Source organism: Cucumis sativus, chromosome 1 (genome assembly GCF_000004075.3).
Source record: "Cucumis sativus cultivar 9930 chromosome 1, Cucumber_9930_V3, whole genome shotgun sequence".
NCBI lineage: Eukaryota > Viridiplantae > Streptophyta > Magnoliopsida > Cucurbitales > Cucurbitaceae > Cucumis > Cucumis sativus.
Window position 1 is genome coordinate 4,941,126 of NC_026655.2, and position 16,868 is coordinate 4,957,993.

The following is a 16,868-nucleotide window of genomic DNA, read 5'->3' on the forward strand; positions in this document are numbered from 1 at the left end:
GTGCTTTATGTGAACGTAAACATGGCAGAAGGTTGTTAATTAGTTAATTTTTATTGTTTCTAGAGCTTCAGTCATTGGAAATTAGCAGAAAAAACCCACATATATATTATCTACTCGGAAGTGAAAAGTTTGAATCTAGTTGAACTCAAAAATATATATATATTATTTAGAAAGGGCAAAAGGGTTTATCTAAATCATCCTTATGAGAAGGAATGGTAAAATGTCTCAGTCTCCCTTCTTGTTTAACCATATAACCTTCGCATAAAAACTCCATTGAGAACTTATCTTCCACTTCTCTATTCACATCATGCACAAACACGTCCGTACTTCCTCCTTCCTCTCTATTCCTCGCCATCATCCCTGCCGTATAAATCGCCGTCATCCTCCCCGGCGCCTCGTCGTGGAACCCCGTTGGCGCGTCCACCATAATCAAATCCCATTTCACCTCATACACTTCCTCCGGCAAACCTTTAATCGCCAACGGGCAAACTGAGTATTTCGGGTCTCCGACTGCAGTACACTCTGGCCCCTTCCCGACATCCATCAAACCGTCGGCCTGATGGACCTTGCTATCATATATAACGTGACGAGACTCAAGCATCGGAAAACGACGACTTATTTGTTGGATCCATGATTTGTCTTCTTCAAGGAATAATGTCCGACCACCGTGGTTGAGAGTGGCCCACATGAGGCTGTCGTGGCCGAGGCCGAAGACAAGGAAGTTGCATGGGGATCGGTTGAGGAGGACGGCAGCGGCGACGGAGATTTCTTTGAATGTTTGTTGTGGGGTTATGGAGGAGGTGGAGTAATGGATGAGAGCGTGGGAAAATGAGGGAGGGATTTTGTTGCAAAAAGATGGGGAGGAGCAATGAGTTAACTTTTGTGAAAAAGATTGTAACTTTGGAGATGGGTTTTGTGTGGGTGAGTCAAGAATGTTAGATTTGAAGAGGAAGATGAGAACAAATGAAAGAAATAGAACTAAGAGGAGGGTTTTGAGGTTGAGAAATTGATGGATGGGGTATGTTTTTTGCCTCATTCTTATTATTATTTTTCCTTTTGTTGTTGAAGAAGTAAAGAGATTTGAGATTTGGGATATGGAAATTTAAAGGCCATTTTTTTAATTTTTGAATATGTATAGCTTAGAGTGGAAGAGAGAAATTGGAAATAGGGTGAGATTTTGGTTGGGGGATTGTGACAAGAAATCAACTAATATTTTGAATAATGAAGCAACATATAGAGTTATATATACATTGCCCCTTTGATGATATTTGGTGTGGAGTTCCATCACAAAAAAATTTCTTCTTTTTCATTGCTTCTTTGAAACTTAATTTAATAGATTTATATAGAAGGAATTATATATATATATATATATATATAATATATATATATATATATATAATATATATATATATATATATATATATATATATATGGAGATTAGAGTGGGATAAATTGGATGAATTCTCTTGAAATTTCAAATGTGGTTTTCATATTTAGGGTTTGCCTCCCTCAAAAGTTTGATTTTGAATTCATATGTTCAAATAAAATTCCAACTTGCCTCAAACTCATCAAAATTTTGAAAGAAAAACATATTTGGAATATATTTTTCATATTTCTGAAAAACTTATTCCGATCTGAATTTATCAACAAGATGGTTATTTTATACACACAAACAAAAAATATAATGTTGATTACTTGATTAGGGTTTTCACTTCATTCTTAATTTTTTGTATTATTCGTTTACTCTTTTCCACACTAACTAGGGTAGCTAGGTTAATGTTTATATGCTTTTATATATTTAATTTGTTAATATATTAGGGTGTATCTATCGTTATCTTTTACATATTCTTCGTGAAATATTAAATAATTCAAAACAAGAGCTTGAAAAAAGAAGAAAAAAATCGACTCTTTAAATTAATGATGAATCCTTGATAATATTTTTCGTTAATTATCAATCTTAATTGCGTAGTTATGTCCTGATGTAAACATTGAACCGTGAAGTTTTTTTGTTTTATCTAAAGGAAAGAAAAAATTTGTGAATCAAACAATCATATATTTTTGAAAAACAACAAATAAATATCCGTAGGTCTTTTTTTTCCAATTTGACAATAATGTGTCAATCAATATGATTAATTTAAAATTGGACACATGTTTGCAAAAAAGAAGAAAAAAAGGAAAAGAAATGAAAAATTGGCATATGAAATATATGGAAGAATATTAATTCATTTAATTATCTCATTCTAAATACATCCATTGACTAATTTTGTTAATTAACTTTTGAAAGTATGCAAATCAAATACCCTATGAAACCTTAATTAATAGAGTAGAGACAACTATTGCGCGTGCATGTGTGCGCGTTGAATTTTTTCAACAAAGTATGGATACTTTTTTAAACAAAATGAAATTTTGGAACGGTAATTTTCTCTCACAAATTAAAGATATCACGTAACACTCCTAAACAACCATAAAGTCAAAAGCAAATGATCAACATAAAGAGAAACAACGATAACATCTAAAAGTTGGTAATTACCGAGAACTACGCCTAAGAATAATATACCGAGAAAAAATAATCCAGTTAAGTGATTACAACCTGGATAGACAATCATATGATTTTATTTTAAGTTGGGAAGAATCCACTAAACCTTTTCCCACGTGGTTTTGGGGGAAAGAGAGTTCAAATAAAAGAAATTAACATCTCCACGTGATTTTAATATTGCATAAAATAAACACAAAATCAGTACTTAATAGTTATTTTTCATTTTAATTACACCATCATATCCCTTTGATTCATATCTTTTATTCATTATTATCTTCTTCTTTTAATTAAAAAATCATTACTAATTTTTTCCTTTTTAATAATTAAAAAAAAAAAAGATTTTCTGGCTGTTCATGACTCATATGCACACAGTACTGACTCAAATTCAATTTTTGTAATTTAATTATACAATAATCTTTAGGATTTTGATTTTTTTTTTTTTGAAGCATTGAAATTCAAATAAAAGATTAATTAAGGATTAATAGAACCCATTAACATCTTAATCCAAATTATTATAGTATATGGGGAACATATAGAGTCTAATTATAAGTTTTTATCTACCAATTTTACTTAATTTTCATTTTAAAAAAACAATGGAAATAAACTAAAGGAATATACTTCTTCTATTGTTATTTTTTAAAAAGTGTAATCTTCAATTTTAACTTTATCTCCCACAACATTATTGAGTAGATTGAAAATTATCATAAAATCTAATTCTAGCTGGATTGACTCGATATCAATTTTTTAAAATTAGAGAGATTTCTTTTTCTATTTTGTCAGATGATATATATATTAAAAGTAGAGGATATGTTATCAATAATTATTTGCAAACTTTTGGATATTTAAACTTCATATTTTTAGGTCAATTTGAATATAATTCAACTACTATTAAGATTAATGTTGGGCTTTAAATTATATATTTTTTACAGAAAAAATAAAAGAAATTATTTTAGTATTATATATTATGCAATATTAATTTGTATAAAATGATAGCATATCTATTACTTTGACTATTTTCAATAATAGTCCTCGTTTTATCGTTTTCAGTCATGTGCTCATTATTAATTATTGCAATACATACATACATATATATATATATGCATGTTTATAAAAACTATAATTCATCCATTTATGGGAAGGGTATCTTCAAATATACCCAAAGAAACTAAAATTATTAGTAAAATAAATTAAATTTTCTATATACCATTTAAGTATTTTTTTATAAATAATTTTAATATATCTTATAGCTAGTGTATTCTTTTAATACGGTAATTAAATTATATTTTTAATTCCTATAGAATATGTACATGACAAAGAGAATTATAAATACAAAAATTAATAAGTTTATATTATATGTATCATAAAGTCAAAAAGTTAATTAACAAAGTTGGAATAAAATTTATATGATATTATGATATATGTCACAATAATTTAGAGTCATAAATTAGATTAGAATCTAAGGTTTTTAAAAAAATGAGAGAGTTGGTTGTACTATAATTTTCAAACACAACCAATAATAATAATAATAATAATAATAATAATTGTTTATTTGGAATTGAAATGTAAATCACTTGTAATAGAACTCAAAAAAATTAGAAGTAATTTATCTAATAGATATAGAATCAAATTTAATGTCTAATGTAACCCATTATGTTAAGTAGAATTTATCTAACATTAAATTAAAACTTTTAAAGTTATTTTATTTTATTTTAAAATTGCACAAAACTAAATGTAAAATTAAACTATAAAAACTTATTAATATTGTTTATGATTTTGATATTTTAATATAGCAAATTTTTTTTCTAATAATATAAAAAAATAGAAATAAAAAGTTAAAAAGAAGAATGAATTAGTGAACATTAAAATAGTTAATTAGAAAATTAGAAAAGAAAAATGAAATTTAAGTATAGGATTATATCATGGGGATTCGAAAATAGAGGACGTGGAGGCATAAGCACGTGACAATGAACACAATAAATATTTTTCCAAATGCCAACCAAAATCAGATCATTCTGCCACAAGATTTCATTGTCATCTTAAAATCTTCCTTTCTTAATACATACATATATATATATATATATATATGAATATTTTAAAAGCTTTTTGATGTTATTTAACTGCAAATGTTCTATGTTACGTAGTCAACTTGCTCTCAACTTCCAACAATTAATGGATACATACCATAATTATATAATCTTTACCCACTTTAATATATTACTAAATTAAAACAATCACTTACATAGATCAAGATCAATTAATTAGTTACAATGTCAAAAACTATATATATATATATACTATTATATTAACTTATCCCCATGCGTAATTTTTATCATTAAGCCTGTTTATATCGCTTCTAAATCGAAAGAAAAACTAAAATTTGCTTAATTGTTTTCTTAAATGATAAAAATATTATTATTCTTAATAATAACGTGTTGGAAATATAAACTTGGAAAATAAATGAGAAAAATAAAATTACCATGTGCACCCCCTGCTTTTGGTAAGTATGAAAATAAAATTGTTGTTCTAAATAAGGTAAATTAAAACAAAAACGTGGAATTCTCCCCTTTTATTTATATATATATATACACGTAAATATCAAAATTTCTTTTTTAAGTAGTAATATTTGTAATTTCTTTTGTTTGACTAGAAATGCATTAGGATTCACCGTCCACTAATATATAAAATATCAACGTAACAAAAGACATTTTTTAAAAGAATATATTATGTACTTGTTGGATCGTATTTTTTTTCTTTTTCTTTCATATGTATATATATATATATAGAAAAGATTGATGTGTGTATTTAAATAGGATATTTATAAAAAAGAAAGTAGTATTAAAAAAAGTCGGTGGGTATGTAATGGATTATATGTAAAGTATGTTATGGAGAAGTTTGGGGTGGGCACGTTGTAAATCTGGCGAACATGGATGGAACTGTAAGCACTTATCAACTTTGACCGGTCAACTCATTTATTATTCTCTCCGCTACCGATTCCTCCACGTAGGCACCCATTTCCCCACCTTCCTTTTCTTTTTCTTTTTCTCATTCATTTATGCTTTTAAACCTTTTCAACTTTTTATTTATCAAATTTACTCAATATTTAATCGTGATATTTTGTTCTAATCTTAAAACTAATTTTTTTTATTTGAGAAGTTTGCAAAAAAATAGCAGCAACAAAAACATCACGATAACAAAGTTTATCTCACCTATATTTTTAAAATTGCAAAAATAGTAAATTTAAAAATAAATTATCGATTACTACTGTATTTGTCAAATTTACGGTATGTAAAAAAAATGTATTTATGAGTTATTTCTTTTTTTTTTTTGTTATTATTAAGTTTAATGACGAGATCTTTAGTTTTTTTTTTACTAAATACTGAGGTTGGTAATTAAATATTTGACGTGGAAGTTTATTAATTAATTTATAGTTCATGAAAATGGTTGAACTTAATTAGTTATAATTTCTTTAAATCTTAAAATCTATTAATTAAATTGAGGGAGAAAGAAAAGGTTAATTAAAAGTATAATATTTTAAAATTTTAAATATGAATGAATTTGTTTGATTTTAGTGTTATACTTTCTAACGTTTAATTTTAGTCTATAGAGTTTTAATAAATTTTAAATTTAATTTATTTTCTTAATTTTATTTTTTATTAGCAGTTTTATTGTGAATTTTAAAATTATATTCACATATATTACTTCTTTGTATGAAAATTATTATAATTAAAATTACTATAATTATTTAACTAATTTTAGTATAAAGTAATTTTAAAAGATTAAATTTAGAAATTATTAAAAATATATAGATTAAAATTGAACCAATCTTAAAATATTGAAATTAGTACTAGAAATATTTATATTTTCTCTATTATTTTATGGTGTTTTTAAGTTCAATACAAATGTTGATAAAAGAAATTAATAAGATTTATAGATTTTTTTAAAAAATTTAGTAAAGAAGAAAATTGGACAAAAAGATATATAATTTTAAAATGTGAAACTCATAGATATATATGAAAAATATTGATACGTCGGACAAAAATTGTGATTTTTTATAGTTTGATAAACTCCAAACTTTCAATAACTACTTGTCTACTAAATCATTAATTTTTTGAATTCTAAAATCACCCAATAATTATTCTTACAAGTCAATATTAATTTGTTCATGAATTTAACTTATTACACAAAGTCCAATTTTTTTTTCTCTACATCTGTCCATGAATTTATTCTGTTTCTTAAAAAAATCTTATAAGTAACAGAACTACACGCAAACTTCAAAATTGCTTCCAAATTTTATTTGACAATTCTTCTTTATTAGAGACAAATTTGAAAATTAACCTATTTTTAAGAGTGTTCCGTAAATATTTTCAGTCCATTTTAGGGGTATTTCAGAATCAACTCAACCTTCTCCTACCCTAAAAATATGGTATCTTTAGTCATATTTTCGGGTTGGCAACCCGAATGGCCATTCACAACCCTAAAAATATTGATTGGGTTAGGTTATCGGTTGTATAATTTTTTTCATTTATAATATTTGTTAAATTTTAAAAACATTCTAACATCGTATCCATAAATAATTCACGCATCCAAAATCATCATAAAGTACAACATTAATATAATAACACTTAACAAAAAGTTCTAAAACGTTTAGTATTACTCAAGAAAAGTCCATTCCAAGCACGGAATATAAACATATATAATACTATTGATTCGGATTGTGTTGAATCGAATTTTTCAAACATCTATAAAAACGAGTGTTTTATAATAATTTTTTAAGTGTTCCAATTTTTTTTACCATTCATGAAAAATTGGTGATGAGATCAATGTAGGATGATAAAGAGAATTTAGAGAGGGTTAAGGTAGGTTTTATTTAGGTAAATTGCTATAAGATTTATAGTAACAAAAATAAATAAATGGAGCATTCCTAGACATTCATTATTACTATATTTTTTTTTTCTCTTTCTCAAAAAAATAATAATTAAAAAAAAACCTATTTAAATAGAGCCACATAGCCCAAGCCTTTTCCCCATGCACCTGCCTTCTTCTTCTTCTTCCCTCTTCACATTCTCCAAACTCTTCATCTTTTTCCTCAATACCCCTTTTTAGATTCCATTTTCATATAGCTCAACAGAATTCAAAATCCCATCCAAAAAAACATATATTATTGTTATTATATATATATATATATTATATCAATATGTCTGGTAGATCTCGTTCAAGACAATCAAGTAGTGTAAGAATCAGTGACGAGCAAATCACTGATCTTGTTCACAAATTGCAGCAACTCCTGCCTGAGATTCGTAATCGTCACTCAGACAAGGTGCATGTATTATCAAAATCTAAAAACTTAATGTGGTATTGAGCTTACCGCTTGAGTTTTTCTTTTTTTTCTTCTGTTGAGGTTTATTGAAAGATTTTTCCTCTTCTTAATTGTGTATAGGTTTCAGCAGCAAAGGTCTTGCAAGAGACATGCAATTACATTAGAAGCTTACATAGAGAAGTGGATGATCTGAGTGAAAGACTGTCGGAGTTGTTGGCCACATCGGACACAGCTCAAGCCGCCATTATTAGAAGCTTGCTCACTCAGTGACTCAGTACTCATGACCATATTATATTATATATATAATCATATCATGTGGTTGTTATAAATAATAAATCGAAGTTTTCTTTGTTTAATTAGGGTTTTCTTTTCTTTTCTTTTCTTTTTGTTTTGCGTATACATCTTTCTTCTTCCATAGATCCATCACTAAAGTTTGAATTAAGGTAAATTATGTGCATTTTTTTATCTCATGCAAATCTTAAAATGTTAATTTACACAAAGTCAATTGAATATACTTAAAATCATAACAATTGTAGATCAAATTCCAATAAAATAAGAAAATACACTGTAGCAAATGAAAAAAGATACATAAATATCGACACATTTTAACACTCTTCTTTTATCATACTCGAGACTTATGATGAAAAGTATATAGACAAATCTCAAAATTAAGTGTTGTTTATGATATCATGTTTAAATTATCACATAGATACGGTTAATTGATCATAGGTAGCGAAATTATTGGGCAATGATTTTATTTTGTTCTTTTTTGATCGGAAAGAAGGGATATGGTGTTGAAGTGATTTGAGAGAGAGGATATATGGGGCAGTGAAAGGCAATGGATTAATGTGTGTATGGCTATAAATTGCAAAGGGAAAGCATGGGAAAAGAGATAAGAAGAAGAAAGAAGAGAGTCATACATACATACATATATATATATACACACACACACATACATGTAGGGTTGTAGTTTATGGCCCATATTGGGATGTACTCGGAAATTCATGTGGGGATGCCCTAAACAAAAAATTTAAAAGAAGAAAATGAAGAAAGAACAGATGCTGCTCAGAAACCACGCGTGAAGAGCGTTCAACCGCACAAACAAATCTCATTTTATATATATATATATCCTATAGACACTCACTGTTGAGTCTATGACTCAGTTTTGTAGAATTCTATGCCCTTTTTTTATAATATAGTGTAGGGTTTCAAATTTATATATATATATATTTCATAGTTATAATAATGTATTTATTAGGATAGTTTGAGTTTTGAATTAAATATTATTTTAATTTAGGTTATAATAATACATTTAGATTATGAGCTATTTTCGTGTAAGCAAGAAGTCCTAGACATTCTAATAAAAAAAAATAAAAGAAGAAAGGTAAGAAGTAAAAATATTTTATATTATATCGTAGATAACGGTCATACAAACTTCAAATTCTATTTTTTAAAATTTATAATTTGAATATTGATATACGATAGTAGATCATACAATAGAGATACGTACGTGATAATATGATGAGGATGAGAATGAAGATGACTTTTCGATCTTATTCTCTTAACGTTCAATTTTTTTTATAAAAAAATAATTGAAGTAGTTTTAAGAAAATTATTATTTGTGAAATTAAACTTCAATTAAATGGTTGCTTATTTTTTAAATAAATTAATCTTAAACCCCTAAGTGAAAGATATATCACATTTAATGATCCATAAGTATGAAGGTAGTAATAATAATTGGAGTATGTACTTTGCTTGTGAATTATATATTTTTCAATTCTCACGTGATCAATGCAACCCTAATCAATGCAAATCCCTCTGCTAATGCATAGAAATTAATACATACATGATATTATTTACAACCACAAATAAAATTAACACCATTAATTATTGTTACCATTGACAACATATAAGCTTCAAGTATAACTAAAATTTCAACTTATAAAAGAGTTGGACTTCAAATTGAGTCTAAAGGAGGGTAAAAGATCAATTTGCCCATTGAATCAACTAATAGTATTATTGTAATATTAGTTTTTTTATATAACGAGCCTAAAGTTAAAGATACTCGAGTCCTCCTAGACCTAGATTGAATTCGTTGGTAATCTTTGATAACGGCTAGCTAAGATTGACGTGATCCTAACCAGAGTGTGAGAAAATTGTTGAATGATTTTAAATGTAAAATTACACAAACATAGTTAAGGCTGCATGCTGTGCTTAATAGATTTAATTAAACCCAAGTTTTATTTAATTAAAATTCTAATTAATTTAATAAATATTATATGTCAATTCAGTTATCTATCTCTAATTTATATTACTTTAGGAATAATTACTATTGTATGAAATTAAAATTGCATTGCATATATTATATATGCTTTGATCATTATAATGTTAAATTATGTTGATATTCTTTAATTAATTTTAAATGTCATTATTTCTTGGCGTTATGTTTCTGTTTTATACTATAAGAAATTAATAATAAATATCCTAATTAATATTGAAGGTACAATATGGTTAATAAGTTCAAATTATTAATTAATCCAACCACCATTGTTATGTCCACCAAACCTAAGGGCATAAATTTAAATGATGATATAAATTTTGTTACTATTAGGTGTTATGTCACAATACGAAAGGGATCCATACATTGTTAATACTTTTTTGTTGCTAAATATTCTTTTAAAATATTGAACCAAAGGTCTACTCTCATACACTTGCTAATTTATCGAATTGAAAGTAAATAAATTAAGTCGAGATTATATTAGAATTTCTAACAATCGTAATTAAGAATAAAATTGAATTTTACTTGTTGGACCCACACGTGAGTAAGGGAGGCATATGGATCGAGCGTGTTTTTCATAAAAGGAAAAAAAATCAAAGTCTCGAGATTTGGACCAATCAACTCAATAATCATCTCTATATATGTTTTGGTGTCATTTGATCAACAAAATTATTGCCATAATTAACTTCAATAATGATATCGAAGTTTAATTGATCCTAACATATTACTCAATTTGAACATACAGTAATGTGATTCGTCGTTTTCTTAAGATTCGTAATCAGAATTTGAACAGGTGTGAGCACATTGATCAAGAAAACGTTTATGATGACGTATGTTATATTGTTTATATGTATCGATAAATAAATATATACTAAGAAGGTTTCTATCCATCCCAACTTTTAGGTTAAACTAAAAACAACATATAATTATTAAATGAAAGGTGAAAAAATGAAGGATAAAAATTTAATACCTCTTTATAGCAAACTTTAAAGTTCTATTTAACTATCTTCATTAAATGTATCATTTTCATTTTCTTTTTTTAGTAATGTTATCCATCCAAAAGAACTTTGTTATTTGTGATACATTTCACTGTCCCCTCTACTTTATAACTATAATTTGAACCATGAAAAGATAAAAAAGGTATCAAATCTTAAAGGTTAATCATATATTGTTTAGACAAATATTAATTTGTGTATCCTTTATAATACTCTAAACCAACCATTATATATTAATTGAACTTTAACCTTTTCTTTAAAGAAAAAACATTTTGAAACTTTTCTAAAAGTAATAATTTACTTATAATGATTTAAGTCTTCCAACTTTCAATTTTGTATCAATTTAGTTTTTGAATAATTTTTTTTTATCTATTAACACTATTGCATAGCTTTATAATATTTAAAAATAATTAGAGAAAAAAAAGTTAAATTTAATGAAAACATTTAATTTTGTGATTTAGATTAGTTTTTGGAATTAAAGAAGTTTGATACATAAAAGCTTACAATACAAAATTTATATAACATTAACGGAATTCTCAAACAATAAAAAGAACAGTAATAATTATTTAACGGAATTAAAAGTGGGGGTATTTTAGTAAAAGCAGGAGTTAACGGAGTTGCTTCTGTCAAATGCTAATGTGTTCTTGTGGTTCCACGTCAGCAATTAGTCATTTTTGACATCAACATTCTCATCTTTCTCCTTTTCGCATTTAGCAACCGAATTTTCTTTCTGCGTCGCTATCACTGTTTTGGTTTTTTCATTTTTTTTTATAATTATTAATCCAAAAAAGTGATAGTAATTTCTTCTTTTGATTTGATGTTTGATGCTAATCTCGATAACTAAGAGAAGAGAAGGATCAGATGCTGGAAGAGGAGCGAGAGAAGCGTCGATAGAACGAAGAACCATTCCAACTTCTCTGCGAATTTTCAGAGAGTGTTTTCTTAGTTCTTTTGTTGCTTTCTCTTTGCTTTTTTCCTTTCTCTTTTACAATGGGTAATTGCCTCGAAAAAGCTCGTTCTAAGGTCGATAACTCTCTCAACTCCCTCCCTAATTCAGGTAATTTCTTCCTTTCCCCTGTTTCCTTTTTTTCTTTTTTTTCTTTTTTTCTTTTTATTGTCGTTGATTCCATGGACTCCTTTTCCCCTTTCTTTTTGTCTGGTGGGTTTGTTTCTTTTGGGTTTTTTCGGTGTTTTAACTTTCTGGGTTTCTTTGTTTCGGTGTGTTTCCAAATGGGTTTTCTTTAATGAACCCTTTGTGGGGATTTTTTTTCTCCCATTTTTCAACATTTTGCAACTTGGTAAAACCCCACTTAAAGTACATCCTTGGAAACTTTGTATTATTGGATATTGTATTGTGTTGAGTAAACCATCCATGGTACTGAGAGGTCCTAGTGCTCTACTTGTAAACCCCATGAAGAAATTTTCTGTTTTTAGGGCAAGTGGATTTCGTTTTAAGCTTGAATTGTTCTAGTTTCTGAATATCAAGTTAATGTAAATTTTAAATGATGGGATGCTTCTATCGATGGAATAAAATTTGTATATTACCTTCATAATTAAACACAATGTGTATCCAGTCTTGTAAATGGATTGATGTATCAACTGGTGGGTTGAGATTTCTTTTTGAATGTATTGGTTTAGCATTTTCATTTCGTGAATGCTGTCTTAGGGAACGTGGTATAAATACCTATTAACCACAATGAGATTTTTTATTGATTATGAGCCTGATGCGGAAGGCATTGAAGATGATGGTATGATGATAAAATTTGGAAGTAATAAATTGGGGTTGGTTTGAAGATCACAATGAGTGTAGAAGGCAGAGACATTGGTGGGTGTTGGACGAATGGCGACGTTCAGTAAAAGTCTGCTACTGTCTCCCAAGTTTATCTGGTGTATGGAAATGCATAGAGAATCATATTCCTTTCTTATCTTTATGAACCTAACCTAAGTTATAGCAATGAAGAAGTTTTGGAGAAATCTGATACAAATGCTGGCTTGTGGTTGATGTACTGGAGTTTCAGAGATGATTGAGTGTAAATTGATCGCCTTATGAATCTTTCTTTGAATGAATATGATAGTGAGCATATTGCACGATATACTGCAAGCATTGGAGCCTGGTGGGATTTGACCACGTGAGTAGATTCAGAGTTTTGGTGTTTGTAGGAGTAACTGTGTCTTACTTTTTCTTTTATGTCGTTATATTTTTATAAACTGAATGAATCTTACTCTTAGCTGTATCCTTTTTATCTCAATTGTGGGACTTTGTTTGTAAGATACAATGCAGTAATTACTTGTATAAATTAAAAGACGGGATTTGCACTGGGGATCTATGTGTTTGTTAATGAACTGCTACTTAAATATCGTTCTTTGAGCTTCTGCATCGATTATTGCTTGTCAGTGTAATCAAGATTAGTTTAGTTTGTTCATTATTAAGCTATTGTGCACTCTTATCCCATGCAGAAGATCCAAAAACTCATGATAGGAAAGGTCATTCATCTGCTTCTTTGAGATCTCCATCACTTGGGGGGAATACACCATCTAGAGGTCTTCAAGTTCATAGAACTGAAGGTGAAATATTGTTGTCTCCAAATCTGAAAGCCTTCACATACAGTGAGCTTAAGAATGCTACTAAAAACTTCCGCCCTGACAGTCTAATTGGAGAAGGAGGTTTTGGTCATGTTTACAAAGGATGGATTGATGAACATACACTTGAAGCTGTGAGGCCTGGAGCTGGAATGGTTGTTGCAGTGAAGAAGCTTAAGCCCGAAGGTTTTCAAGGACACAAGGAATGGCTGGTAGTTCTCCATTTCTATTTTGCAGATCCTGTTGACCTTTCTGGCTTAATAGTTGGCTTTATAAATCAGGTTGCTATTGATTGCAGTCTGAAGTAAATTACCTTGGTCAGCTTCATCATCCTAATCTGGTTAAACTAATTGGGTTCTGCCTTGATGGGGATAGCCGACTTTTGGTCTACGAGTATATGTCCAAAGGCAGCCTTGAAAATCATCTTTTTAGAAGTAAGTCAAATGTTTTGGCTTAACTGAAATCCTGCTGCAATCACTAACTTTTTTCTGGCATTGTTTTTACTTTAGTAAACAGGCATGATGAACACGTTAAGTAATTAATTAGGTTTTGAAGTTTGGTTTCAATTTTCTTAATTAGATCTGTCATTACACTAATGTAGGGGGTGCGCGACCACTTTCTTGGGCAATAAGGATCAAAGTTGCTATAGGTGCTGCTAGAGGACTTACCTTTCTGCATGACTCCGAAGAACCAGTTATCTATCGTGATTTTAAGGCATCGAACATCCTTTTAGATTCTGTATGTCATTTATGCCCTTCATGGCAAAGACTTCTGTTATTTAGATCTTGTGAAAATCTAAACAAGTACAAGTAAATGAAATACATAGAAAAAGAGTGACAGAAAAGCAAAGAGTGTATACACTAAGATTAACTTTTTTTTCCTTGTCCTTCTAATCTATTAAATACAAATAATCAAGAATTAAGGTCACGAGCACAAGCTGTTATGAATGTAAAATTAAAATTCATCTGTCTGACTATTAAGTTTGAAATTATTGTACACAGGAATTCAATGCAAAACTTTCAGATTTTGGTTTGGCAAAGGCAGGCCCAACAGGTGATCGGACTCATGTGTCCACTCAAGTTATGGGTACTCAAGGCTATGCTGCTCCAGAATATATTGCCACCGGTTTGTTTTCTCCTCCATATTTTATAAATCTTTGGTTTTCTTGAAGTGGTTATTCTAGCAAGAAAAATAATATAATTTGCATAAATATGTTTTGAGTTGATTCTAAATATCAATCTGATGGGTGGAATTACTGTAGGATATGTACAATTTAAAGGTTGCTATAGTCATTGGTTGATGGGGATTCTAGATCGTGGGATGTCCATCATCCATTCTCCTTAACCCTATTATTTATTCTCATAATTGCTCAACTTCTTGCTAGATACATTGAGCTACCAAACTAAGTTATTTGATGTTTTTTTCCCCATCTTCTGTTTCAATAAATCACTTAAATGAATCTGCCTGTTTGTCTGGTAGATGAAATCTAATTACAATAAATCCTCTTAGGGGAAATCATTGTTGGTTTTTCTCTTGAAGTGAATTGGTTAGCAAATTCTTGAGAAGTTTTCCAGCTAGTAGGATAAGATTAACTATTACTTACCTTGAAATCTGTCTACACACTACAGATCTCTAAAATTTAATCATAGTAGTTGATGAATAAATGTCTGGTTTCAAACTACAGTGCTTCAGGGAACCAGGCAAAAGATGTTCATTTTAGAGCTTCCCATTATATATTAAATTTCTAAAATTTTATTGTTAACATGATGGATATATCTCTATACTTATTGCAGGTAGGTTAACGGCTAAGTGCGATGTGTATAGCTTTGGAGTTGTGCTGCTGGAGCTCCTCTCGGGACGTCGTGCTGTTGATAAAACTAAAGTAGGCGTTGAACAGAATCTTGTGGAATGGGCAAGACCTTACTTGGCTGATAAGCGCAAGTTATTTCGGATAATGGACATTAAGTTAGAGGGCCAATACCCTCAAAAAGCTGCTTACATGACTACAGTCCTTGCATTGCAGTGCATTCGAGAGGCAAAATTCCGACCACAGATGTCTGAAGTTTTATACGCTCTCGAACAGCTCCCCCTGGTTAAGCATGTTGATACCCAAAGAGCAAACAGTCCAGGACCAAAGTCCCCGCTAAGACATAAGTACCCTTCACCTTTAAATTCAATGACACCAAAACCGAGTTCGCCACTACCATCCAAATGAAAATCCTAGAGAACCTTTGAGAAGGGATGGATCATCTTTTTAACGATCACCCAAGTGAATATATATCTTTGCCCTCGGTGTGTTCGGTTGGTAGACTGTAGCAGTCGGAAAATCCCTTTCCCTCTTTCGTCCTCCCTCTCGTCTTCGACTTGCGAAGGATGATGATCTGTAAATGGAGATTGAGTTTGTTTGGGAGGTGGGAAAAGGTTGGGCAGCTGCCACTATAAATTTCGTAGAGATAATATTTTACCTTTACACAGAAGGGGATTGAAATAATGAGCAGCAGAGAGATGGTTTAGTTTGGCATTTTACTCCGAGGGAATTTGTACTGAGAATTTGTGATTTGACAATCAAACCTTAAAATTTAAATGGAAGGTTTCTGTTGGCTTCATAATATTTTATGTTGCCAACCAACCAATGTTTTGGTTTTTGTTGTCTTTGTTCATTGACTAATCGCAAAAGATTCTCACACCAACTCACAATGATTTATCGAGATTATCTCATTTGATTTTGTTTATTAACTTGTATAGCTAAATAGCTTCATTTAATGTTCTTTATAAGTGCATTATGTGATTGAATTTTGAAACTTCCAACCTAAATTAATAAAAAAAAAAGATAGGCAGAACAAAATAAATAATAGATAAGAACTCAATTCCAACAATATAATCACCATCATATACATGAATTATTGTTAAATATAACTAAAAACAACTACACCAAACACAACCAATATGAAATAGAATAGAAAAATGAAATGAAACTCAACCAAACACACCTCTCCTTTGATGAAGTTAGTTAACATATTTCATTATATAAAGAAAAATAAGAATCTGTTTCTTAGCTTCAAAGCCACGCCATTACTTCTACATTACTCCATCTCTCGATTCCCTTCCAATTATTTATTAAAATTCCTTCCTTTTTTCTGTTTCTCTCCCAAATTCTCCTCT

The 16,868-nt window shown here is 29.2% G+C and overlaps 3 protein-coding genes across 7 annotated transcripts; 2 read left to right on the forward strand and 1 right to left on the reverse strand.

Moving 5' to 3' along the window:
* Positions 1-32: 32 nt before the first annotated feature.
* LOC101217402 (glucuronoxylan 4-O-methyltransferase 1) lies at positions 33-1,161 on the reverse strand. Its single transcript, XM_004152483.3, has one exon. The coding sequence runs from the start codon at positions 1,034-1,036 to the stop codon at positions 167-169; it is 870 nt and encodes a 289-aa protein (XP_004152531.1). The 5' UTR covers positions 1,037-1,161; the 3' UTR covers positions 33-166.
* Positions 1,162-7,564: 6,403 nt separating this feature from the next.
* On the forward strand, positions 7,565-8,310 carry LOC101213955 (transcription factor PRE3). Its single transcript, XM_004152390.3, has 2 exons — positions 7,565-7,853; positions 7,974-8,310. Exons 1-2 carry the CDS (start codon positions 7,731-7,733, stop codon positions 8,121-8,123), a joined length of 273 nt encoding a protein of 90 aa, XP_004152438.1. The 5' UTR covers positions 7,565-7,730; the 3' UTR covers positions 8,124-8,310.
* A 3,637-nt stretch (positions 8,311-11,947) lies between these two features.
* LOC101217629 (probable serine/threonine-protein kinase PBL3) lies at positions 11,948-16,396 on the forward strand. Of its 5 annotated transcripts, none has more exons than XM_031889272.1 (7): positions 11,951-12,183; positions 13,584-13,691; positions 13,774-13,918; positions 14,005-14,140; positions 14,308-14,444; positions 14,708-14,831; positions 15,500-16,396. In XM_031889272.1, exons 3-7 carry the CDS (start codon positions 13,859-13,861, stop codon positions 15,919-15,921), a joined length of 879 nt encoding a protein of 292 aa, XP_031745132.1. In that variant the 5' UTR covers positions 11,951-12,183; positions 13,584-13,691; positions 13,774-13,858; the 3' UTR covers positions 15,922-16,396. The 5 variants fall into 5 exon arrangements, with proteins under 5 accessions (XP_011651142.1, XP_031745128.1, XP_031745132.1 ...); XM_031889274.1 differs by lacking the exon at positions 11,951-12,183 and adding an exon at positions 12,204-13,255; XM_011652840.2 differs by having other exon boundaries at positions 11,948-12,183; positions 13,584-13,918.
* The last annotated feature ends 472 nt before the right edge of the window (positions 16,397-16,868 follow it).